The sequence below is a fragment of the Rhincodon typus genome, chromosome 11 (assembly GCF_021869965.1).
Source record: "Rhincodon typus isolate 14 chromosome 11, sRhiTyp1.1, whole genome shotgun sequence".
NCBI classification, from domain to species: Eukaryota; Metazoa; Chordata; class Chondrichthyes; order Orectolobiformes; family Rhincodontidae; genus Rhincodon; species Rhincodon typus.
In genome coordinates, this window is record NC_063342.1 from 63910319 (window position 1) to 63922025 (window position 11707).

General features: G+C 39.5%; 1 protein-coding gene across 3 annotated transcripts in view; it reads left to right on the forward strand.

The window, feature by feature from the left end:
- LOC109928783 (Nance-Horan syndrome protein) overlaps nucleotides 1-11707 on the forward strand; it is a 391487-nt gene that overhangs the window by 343774 nt on the left and 36006 nt on the right. For all 3 annotated transcript variants that reach the window (XM_048602688.1, XM_048602689.1, XM_048602690.1), the window contains exon 4: nucleotides 6164-6226. In XM_048602688.1, the coding sequence (XP_048458645.1) occupies nucleotides 6164-6226 (63 nt within the window). The remainder of the gene's footprint in view (nucleotides 1-6163; nucleotides 6227-11707) is intronic.

Genomic DNA, 11707 nt, shown 5'->3' on the forward strand with positions numbered 1-11707 from the left:
TCTTCAGAACAGAGACTAAGTGTAAATTAATGCAAATTAAAATCCTTAAGAAGGTTAGCAAAAAATCGTGAAATATCATGGGAACCCTAACATCTGATATAATGGAGACACAGAATTAAACTGTGAATGAAATGTGAAAGTTTGCTGTTTCTAATCTACTAGTTTAATAATGTTTGACAGGGCTAAAGATAATGTGATAAGTTAAATCCATTTCCATAACACCATCAAATAATGAATCACACCAATTCTAATACCAATCCGCTGGGTAGTCATAAAGACACAATGTCAGCAGTACACTGCAAGTCACAGAGGTTTCAAATGTTATGATAATCTTTAAGATAGATATTCTGAGCCTGGGTTGAACAAAGTAATTTCACCCAAAGTAAACCAACCTGAACTTCGAGATAAGAAGAGCCTTCCAGAAGTAATTAAGAAATGTTAATCATAGTATATGAGCACATTGATATATTATACCACCTTCATGATAAGAATACAGTAACTGCAGTTTAGAACCACAAAGCATGCAGTGGAGGTAAGAGGTGCCACAACAGATTAGATCAGTTATTGTTTCATAAACATTAATTGACCAATGCAAGTGTTGACAAAGAAAGCCTTTTAAATATAGAATGTTGGATGACACGTTGGATGCAGTAACACCCATTCTTAGGTGATGCATGTGCTGTTTGGGGTTCATAATGTTGTCTTCAGCATCTGATACAAAGCATTCCAGATACCATCATGGTGAATAGTTAGTGGCACGCACTGTTTATATCTGCCCAAAGAATGCAGAGTAGGCAGATCATTAATCAGCACGTAACACTGATTTGACACCAGTATTGTCATTTTGGATTTCACTTCTCCAGCAACTGCCCCTCTTCAGCTTGCACGGTCGACACACTGGAAGAACCTTCCCTGAGCTATCCTCCGTAACTTACAGGTTAGTTGCAAGCAGATTTCAGCACTCACATTTTAAGGGTATTGGGTAGGCCATTTAGTACTGAGATGAGGAGAGGTTTCTTCACTCAGAGAACAGTGAGATTGTGGAATTCAGCAAGTCATATTCACCCTTATCGTTCAGGGAGCATATCCCATTTCTTTATCTCAGCATGGAACAATGTGTCTTGAGTTCTGTACTTTACCAAGGAGGCCGTCACTGAAATCTGCCATCTGCTACAGCAGTAAGGCAGGACTGCTTTGCCAGTGACTGTCATTTGTGGTCATGGAGGCAAATATTCACACAGTCTGGAATCTTTCACGCTACAAATAAAGATGTTTTTAAATGTCATTATTTGCGGTGCAGTGCTGCCTAAGGGAAGTCACTGAGGGTCTCTATTTTAAGAATTAATTTCATTTTATTCCCTCTTGCTAGAGACAATCAGATAAAGTGAGAATACAGCTTCAATACGATTGCAGAATACATGATGCACATGTATCATTTTGCAGACAGCACATGTCAACTGTGCAATTAACTGGAACCAAAAGGATATTTCCCTCAATGTCCTGATACCAAGTGACCAGAGGCAATGTATCATTCAGGACAATGCCTGGGGTTCTGGCAGAGGTTACAATGTCCTCATTTTGCAACAGCCCATTATACCATCTGCCACAGCAAACCGAAAGGTGACTATTGAGGCTTTCCCCCACCAATATGGCTCACAAATGCAGCTCACAATCCTTGTACACGCATGCAGCAGGCATCAATTGAGGGCAAGATCATTTCCATGCTGAAGGAACAAAACGAAATAAGAGGTGCCTGCAGACAGCTTTTACAGCTTATAAATCAGAAAACAGTGTGGGACGAGGAGGAAATGGGAAGTGAGAAAGAGAATACCATTAGTTTCAATAGTTTCAGCACCATGGCTGGCTCCAGCTTCACCAAAGGACATTTCAGGAATGGCCAGCACTTGCTCTTCCATGGGGGGTTAGAAACTGCAGGCAGTCTGTTATCTCCTGGTTGGAATTGAATCATTTCCTCCTGAATGACAGGACAAAGAGTATCATTGAGTGTCGTTCACTACATTTGTCTGATGTGGCTGGTGTTGTTGAACAGGTGGTGAGGGTGCTGCTATCTTTGTGTAGTGCCTGGGATACATTGCTGCGCTCCAAATATTGGCAATTCTCAACATCTAGATCAAGGAGAAGAACCCATCTTTCCTTTCTCCTCCCACATCAAGTGGGCTGCATTGCACTGCTGGCCTGTTCTTGCTCCGGCTGATTTTCTGAAGGTCCTGATCAGCAAGTGGCATCAGGAGACCCGGTTGGCATCTGTAGCTCACAGGGTTACTGTAGAAACAAGGCCCCAGGCCTGGACGGCAGTTAACCTCGAGCCTCAAACATGTATTACAGGCGCATCGCCCTCTTCCCAGAGGATCAGGCACAAAACCAATTCCTCCCCTTTATCCTTTCTGTGCAGTTGCTTAGCAACATAATGCTTGTTTCTGTGCAATTCTGTTGGTGCGATCACAAGGTAACCGCTCTTTACAATGAGCGCAGAGATTCCTGTCAGAATACAGGAATCGGGAACATTTCAGTTGCAAGTTTGCATTTGCACTGCTTTGACATTTGTTAGAAAGCCTATTTGATTCAATGCCCGATTTCCACAACAGAGCGATTAATTCTGGCCCAGGCGTAGCTTTCATGAGCACAGACTGTGTCCCTGAGTTTTAAATATCTTAACCTTGAAAAAAAGATTGCATTCCCTTTCCTTATTGTGCTTATAAGGTTCCAGTCTGTTAGTGATGTAAAATTCGAAAAGACATGATAATGAGACCACATTAATGCCAATATATTCATTCCATTTATCAGCATAGAATATCTGGTTAGTGACCAGAGGAAAACCGTGAGAGTTCTTACTTTAGTTTCATTCATACTCTAAGTAGTTGAAGTACATGTTTTGTACAGTATTGAATTTTGTTTTGTTGTTGTTGATACCCATGGAACCCAAATATAAATGATCCACAAATAATTTGTAAATCCTAAGCCACAGAATATATATGTGTGTAGCTGTGGCAGCTCTCTGGAACTTCCCTTTTTAAACAAATTCTCCAAATTCACAGCACGGGGATTAGTGAAGCAATCTGCATTCATTGGTATCTTAGCTAGATGAGTTCATGCATAGTGGTGGTGGCATGCAACAGGGAGACTAAAGGCAGTGATTGCCAACAAATCATTTCGGATCTTTTATCATCTCTGTGAGGCTGTTAGTATGCAGACATTTATTATTGTCCTGTAGGCAGTGCGAGACATTTCCTTGGCAGACCAGGCATCTGGTAAAGTTCCTTGGTTCTCCGGACTAATTAATTAACTGTTGTTTTTCAGGCAAATTGGAACTGCTATTCATTAAAATATATAAAATGGGTACAAAACTTATTAATCACCCATATGTTATCATGACTGACTTTCGTGGTAAGATTTGCAGTTTTTGATTACCAGGATAATATTTGGAAGATCTTCTCTCCATGTCTTTGCTAGCTTTGGTATTAATTTACCGTTCTCTTGCAAATCCCTCTGTGTTTCTCTTTGAATCCTGCCTTTCCCTTGACAGTGCTGTGTGATTCAACGTCCGAAAGTGTGCATGGCATATTGCCACCTAGCACTGCGACGTACAAGCCATTATGTAAAAGTCTTCAGTCAAAGTGCATCTTTTAAATTGTGATCTTAGTGCGTCAAAACAGTTACTGCAATCTGTGGCAACGACAAACTATCTCATCTCAGCAGAGACATAGAGGGGAACAGCAGCCAGGGAACAAATCTAGTGCTTAATTTTTTCAAACTACCAAACAGGGGCAAGTGTACGCATTGCTCACACCACGTTATAGAAGCAAACCCTAGCAAGGAGGGTGGCATAGTTCGTTGGCATTTGTGAGATATTTGTTTTCAGGAACAATGCTATTTGGGAGTAGTTGTAATCCATCTGAGAAGTTTATTTCTGGCAGGACAGATTATGAAGTAAGATTGAGAGTATAAAGAGTCTTCAGAGGGCTCATTTAGTGGCACTTTGGATTTAGATAATTGGATTTTAAAATGTTACAAGAATATACTTCTGCCTTGATCTAATTTTCTTCGGAGGCAAATCAGTTAGTGACCTAAATACATATGTGTTTCAATGGCTCCCGCATAATGTTAAATTAATGTTTCATGTGTTCACGTAAGAAAAATGATTACTGGACCTGTACTGAAATTAGCTTTGCCTTAACTAGGACATGTCTGAATACCTAATCGCGTTACCTTGTCATTGACTCACAGCCCACTTCAATCTGCCTGACACAGAGTCCCTTCATACACAATACTGAGGTGCCCTTGGCAAGGTGAATCCAACTTTCTTGGGCCTACTTTGAAGCACCTGCTCAAAATTGTGAAGACCAATCATACACTTGAATAAATGTCATTGGACTCAGTTGATGACAGCTAAGATGTTGGAGAAGTTCTGTTGTTGTTCATTTGCTTTTGGGGAAAGCGAAGGGATTTGTTACACAAAACAGCTCCATTCAATCAAAGAAAGGTAACTTTTGATGGCTTCAGATGTATATCCGCACAAGGTAGAAAGTTCCTCAGTCTAATTTTCTGCTGTACTGACAGAGGTACATCTCGTAGACATTGGGATGCCAATAAGATCTAAGTAACCGTAGCAGTCATTAAAGTGCTGAAAAATGTGGCAACTTTAATTCACAGTTTCATCAGGGTTACTGTTACTGATTTGGTCACGTTAAAGGTAGGAAACTAAAGAATCTGCTGTCTATTGTAAAGCCCTACCATTCCAAAGACAACTAGGATCAATAATTTAACTTGTAGCTTATTAATGGCAGTAACTTATTGTTTAAGAAAAGCCCCGCTTTTGTAAACTTTGACCCCATCTTGAGTGCATGCGCTTAAGATGTAGCAGGTGATTTTATCTTGTAGCAGGTAACCACAGGAAATTGATGAATTCCCCGCTGACCTGTGGGAGAATGAGGCCTTGATGATTATTACTGCGTCAACATGCCATTAGATAGCAGCAGTTGTCCACGTTAATGGGAGTGAAATTTGAAGTGTTCCTTTGGGCTCCATAGGAAAGGTTTATCCTTTCCCTATGTTGAACTACCTATTCGATACCTCAGGAAGCCAGCAGAGCCTCTGACCCTACTTGACTGAGCACTGACTGATTTTCTTTGTCTGATGAAGCATCACTGGACTCTAAACGTGCAGTTTGTTTTCTTCCCACAAATGCTGCCAGACTTGCTGAGCTTCTCCAGCAATTTCTGTTTTCGTTTCAGGCAACACATCACACTGTTTGCTTCAGAGAATGGTGACATACCCTTCTCTATACTGTTCCTGCGTAGAAATTTATGAGGAATAATCAACTTCCACAGATTGAGTCTGGCTACTGGTACTGGAACTACAAAGCTTATTGATCCATGCTTCACAAAACTACTATAGATTGAATAAGAAAGTTGTAGCTACTTAAGATTTCATTTCAACCTGCACCTCTACGCATGGGCCATCTTCTCTACTGATATTCTGCACGTTTCGTGCATACTGTAAACATTATTGTAAAACTAGTACCTTAAATTTTCTTCATTGGATTTTCATCTCTATTCTTGCAATTTTAAAGTTAGTTGTCACATTTTCAGTTACTGAATACTACTTGGCATTTTTACCTGGAGGGAGCCAAGTATGTAGTGGAGAGTGGGATGTTGGTTGAGTGGACAGATTGATGACTGGAAAGCATGAATGATTTTTACCCCTCACATCTCAATCTATTTCAACTAAATTCAACTAAAATCTTTAACTAAGGGATGACCGACATCTTATTTTTGTGCATTGCTGTATAATGTACTCAGAAAACCTCAATATATGCAGTTCTTAGTACTGTGTGATCTACAACAAAAAGCGCAGAAAGGATTGAAAATTTTGCACAGCTTTCATTTAATAATGCTTATATAAATGATGTTTATTCTTTCAGGAGAAAGTATGCAATACAGATTACTTAGAAGTCAGAGCCATTTAAAATGGCTTCAAAAATCAATGAGAATATTCCTGTTTGATATAGCAATACTGTTTGTCAAGCATTTGTGATTAACTTGTATTGTTCTTTCAGATATTCATTCTTATTTTCTTTCTCATATTTTATAAGATATTTGTGTTTATTTGGTTCTAATATATCATTGCCCTGTTTTATTTGTAGTTTCACAGCACTCGTTCATCTTCCCCTACTGAATGTTGCCAAATGACCCCCTGGAGTAAAAAGGTACTGGACTCCACCTTAAGCCTTAGTCTTGCTCTCTGCCAGTCCTTACTCTGTGGCTTATGGTGCTTTCCTGAACTTTATAACACCATTCTATATTCTTCACTAACATTTTCTGGACATATTTTTCAATACTGTGCTGTTATTTGAAATGTATATTAAATGAGCACTTCAGCATTGCATTTTAACCTAAGATTTCTAATTCAAATTTACACTGAAAACCAGAAAATACTATTAATGATATTAGCAGACAAAGCATTAATGTATTGGCATGACATTCCTCTTTTTCTAATGCTGACACTTGTTTTGCATGCTTTAATGCTTCTGCTCAGGTCAAGAATAGTTATTGTTAAGCATTCATCCGCTGAATCAACATACAATCATTTCTAGGGTTTAAAATGATATTGATGTTACAAGAGAATAATATAAAGCAAATTTATGTACATAAGAAATTTTAGCATGCATGCATTTATGTGTTGACAATACTATGGCCTATATTTTTCTGCATTGTGTAGCGTTCTTTGTGAGGAAGATGCAATGTGTAAGCTAGTGAGGCATTCTGAAAAGTTGTGTACACAAGCTTTGCAATGTATCTTCAACCCTTGAAAATAAATTACGTTGGGACTAAATAATGAAAAGCAGCAATGATAAACTGTGCTGGTCAAGACATGCTGATGTATTGATAACATCAGGAATGTACTTGTTGAAGGGTTTTGTACCAAAGCAGCTACTGCTTTTTGCCACAGCGAGGACAATGCAAAGAATGAGTTGTTTTAATCTATTTAGATCTGCTGTTCGTTTGTGAATAGATTTAGATTTGCATATAGGTTTAGATACTATTGTCATGAGTACTGAAGTACAGGAATACAGTGAAAAGTGTATAGTGTCGCCACACACAACGCCATCTGAGGTACAAAGGTAACTAAGTACAAAAAAACTTAGGCACAAAGTAGTAAAAGTGACAAAATTAAAAAGCTAAGCATTACCTTCATAAAATAAGTAAAAAAAAAAGAAATAAGATAACAGTTACCATTAGAGTCCTTCTTAATATAAACTAGAAAAATAAAGGAATAAGGTTAAACAATTGGCAGTCTTTCATGAGTCCTCCACTTAGCTCACTTTCTGGGAGACCTCAGCTGCCTGTTCTCGATGCCGCTGCCACAGATACTGGGGGCCTTCCCTCACTGCTCACTCTTCCCATGATGCCATCGCTGCGGCCTCCTCATTCTTCTCATAGGATCATAGAATCCCTATAGTGTGGAAACAGGCCATTCGCCCCATTGAGTCCACACCGACCCTCTGAAGAGAATCCCACCCAGACCCCCTCCCTATCCATGTAACGCTCCATTTCCCATAACTAATACATCTGGCCTGCCCATCCCTGGACACTGTGGGCAATTTAGCATGGCCAGTCCAACCAGCCTGCACATCTTTGGACTGTGGGAGGAAACCGGAGCACCCGGAGGAAACCCATGCAGACACGGGGAGAATATGCAGACTCTACACAGACAGTCGCTCAAGGTTGAAATCAAATCCAAGTCCCTGGTGCTCTGAAGCAGTAGTGCTAACCACTGAGCCACCATTCCAGCTCAGAGTTTCTGCTGATTTTTATAATATCCTCAGAAGTCAGATTCTCTTCCCTTAGGAGTTGCACTGTAAAAACAGGCTATCTTCTGCTTAAGTTAATTCTTTAATATCTTTCAGGTGGCCAAATGCACAGGTTTCTAAGAGTTGTGTTAATGCAGTTACCTATCTATCAATAGGTTCTTTTTCAACATAAGCTCTAATATTGAAGTTACATCATTCATAAGTTACATTCAAAGCATACCTTAAAGAATTTCAAACTTTTGCAGCCTGTTTTTCTGTTCTTCATAGAGATCTAGAGTGGATTATACTCGAAACACACTTTTCCAACATTGAGAAGAATATATTTACTCAGCTGGTCTAACTTTTAGTTAACTCTGGTGCAATTTGAGAATTTAGCAACAGTTGAGGAGGCAAGAGACATGGTGAGGTAGGGCTGTCTCGTCAGGGTATGTATAAAATGAACACTGTTAGATAAGAAATGGAGTTAACCAAGGATTTATCACACCAGAGGTAGCAGTGCAGGAGCAAGAAGAGAATACATTGACAGTCTCCTCTGGCTATGAATAGATAGATAAGAATGGAATGAAGTGAGTGCAGTCACGCCTAGCTGGACAACCGTTAAGAGACTTTGGAAGAAGATGGTGTGATTAATCATGTCAAAGGTTGCAACCAGGTCAAGAATGAAGTGGAAGAGTTGTTTAACTTTGTCAAAGCCAAGTAATATGGCATTTGGGCATTTGATAGGAAATGTTTAGTTTAGTAGCAGGGGTAAGAAAGAGTGAGCTTTAATATACATGCTAATCTCTTATGTGGGACATTATCAAAAGTCTTTGAAAGTCCAAGTAAACCACACCCACTCGTTCCCCCTTATCAACTCTACTAGTTACATCTTCCAGAAATTCCAGTAGATTTGTCAAGCATGATTTCTCTTTAATAAATCCATGCTAACTCTGTCCAATCCTGTCACTGTTTTCCAAGTACTCTGCTATTAAATCTTTGATAATAGACTCTAGCATTTTCCCTACTTCTGACATCAAGCTAACCAGCCTGTCATTCCCTGTTTGCTCTCGACCTGCTTTTTTAAATGGTGGGGTTACGTTAGCAATCCATAGGAACTGTTCCAGAGTCTATAGAATTTGTAGAATCCCACCAATGCATCCACTATTTCTAGGGCCACTTCCTTAAGAACTCTGCAGTGTAGATTATTGGGCTCTGGGAGTTTACCAGCCTTTAATCCAATCAATTTCCCTAACACCATTTCCCTACAAATACTGATTTCCTTCATTTCCCCTGTCTTGATAGACCATGTGTTCCGAACACTTTGGAACAGAATTTGTGCCCCTTTTGTTAAGACAGAATCAAAATATGTACTTTGTTGGCTTTTTGTTACTCATTATAGCTTCCCCTTCTTCTCATTTTAAAGGACCTACATTTGTCTTCGCTAATATTTTTCTTTTCACATACCTATAGAAGCTTTTACAATCAGTTTGTATGTTCCCCACTAGCTTACTCTCATAATGTGTTTTTCCCTTTTTAATCAATCCCTTTGTCCTCCTTTGCTGAAAACTAAACTGCTCCCAATCCTCAGGTCTGCTGGTCTTTTTGGACAATTTGTATGCCCCTTCCTTCAATCAAATACTATCCTTAATTTCCATTGTTAACCATGGTTGGGCCACATTTCCTGTTTTATTTTTGCGCTAGACAGGAATTAACAATTGTTTCAATTCCTCCTTGCACTCTTTAAATGTTTGCGATTGCCTATCTACTGTAACCCCATTAAGTAACACTTCCCAGTTTATCATACCAGCTCATGCCTTTCCTGTCATAGTTTCCTCTATTTAGCTTCAGGAGTACAGTCTTAGAATCAATGATGTCCCTCTCCGCGTTAATGAAGAATTTTATCATATTACGGGCATTTTCCCCTAGGGACCTTGCACAGCGAGATTGCCAGTTATTCCTTTCTCATCACACAATATCTGGTTGAGGATGGCCTGTCCTCTTTTTGGTTCCTCAATGTACTGATCCAGTGGTTAGAATGGTAGCAGTTAAAGAAGACAGCACACACCACCTCCCAATGGGCAAATGGAGCATCAAATGCTGGCCTAACCAGTGAAAAGTCTATAAAACCATAAGATGTAAGGGCAGACACAGACTATTTGGCCCATCAAGACAGCTACAACATTCAATGAGACCATGCTGATCTGATAATCCTCAGCTTCACTTTCCTCAAATCCCTTACTGATTAACAACCTGTGTACCTCAGCCTTGAATAAACTTTATGGCCCAATCTCTACAACTAACAGCCCCTTTCCCACACTAAAGAATTCCAGAGATTGACTACCCATTGAGAGAAAAGGATTCCTCCTCATCTCTGTCTTAAATGTTGACACCTTACTTTGAGATTTTACCCTGTGGTTCTAGGCTGTCCCACAGTCGAGAAAAACCTCACTACATTCACACTGTCAATCCCCTAAGAATCTCATATGTTTCAAAAAATCTCCTCTCAGTCTTTTAAATTCCAACGAGTACAGGCTCATCCTACATAACCTTTCCTCATAGGAAAATCCCTCCATACCTGGAATCAACCTAGTGAACATTTTCTCTATTATTTTCATTGCCAGTATAACTTCCCTTAGATAAGGGGACCAAAATTATTCTGACTTGTATAGTTTTAGCAAAAACACCCTATTTTTAATATTCCATTCCTTTTGAAAGAAAGGCCAACATTCCATATGCCTTCCCTATTACAAGCTGAATTTTCGTGCTCAAGGGCCCTAAATCCTTCTGTGCCGCAGGTTTCTGCAGTCTTTCTTCATTTAAATAATATTAAGCTCTTCTTTTCTTCTGGAAAAAAAGTGCATTGCTTTACATTTTTTCACATTGTATTCTAATAGCTGCCCAAATCCTACGATAAATAATAAAAGAAACGAAAAGCCAGCAGAGATGTCTTTCTTCAGCCACAATAAAGATCATCCCCTTTCTAAGAAGATGGGATTAGTGTATTAAATTGGCCAGACATACTGCCCAATGAATTTTCTTTTAAAATAAATATTATTAAAGGAAAAGAAAACTATACAAATTTTGTTTCCTCAGTCCTGGTCAGTTAATTACAAAGCAGAACTGTAGTGACTGTAATGAAGTCAGCCAGATGGAATATGAGTTATATAGCCTTATAGAATATGAGTTCCCTGATTGGGGCTGTTAATCTGGTCCAATCAGGGAGCTGTGGCTGAAAGATATAAACAGGAGTGTCAGAGATAGTAGGAACTGCAGATGCTGGAGAATCTGAGATAACACGGTGTAGAGCTGGATGAACATAGCAGGCCAAGCAGCATCAAAAAAAAGGCTGGAAGAAATGGAAGAAGGGTCTGAAGAAGGGCCTAGGCCCAAAACGTCAGCCTTCCTGCTCCTATGATGCTGCTTGGCCTGCTGTGTTCATCCAGCTCTACACCATGTTATCTCAGGAGTGTCAGAGGTTCTGTTCACTCTGGAAGCTGGATCAGTGTCAAGGACTTCCCACATGTAAATGAGGAGTGACTTGGTGGTGGGATATCGGCCTCCTTGGAGTTATTTCAAAAATGGCAGTAATATAAATCAGAATTGGTTTGAAATCATTTTGAGTTTGTACACTGCTGATATTATTAAAGAACCCCTCAAAATGTTCATATAATACACTTCTCTGTACATTGTCCTGCATTTTAAATGAATTTGATTACTGCTGAAAAAGTGAGCTGAACAATGCTGCAAAATTGGACTAATGTGTTCATTGGGATCACAAGGTCTAACTCTGGGGCCGTGTAATCAAATTCTGAACCCATGTGATCATGTACTGGGACCATGCAGTCCAATGCTGGCATTGTGTGATCTAATACTAGCACCATGCAGTCTGATAATAGC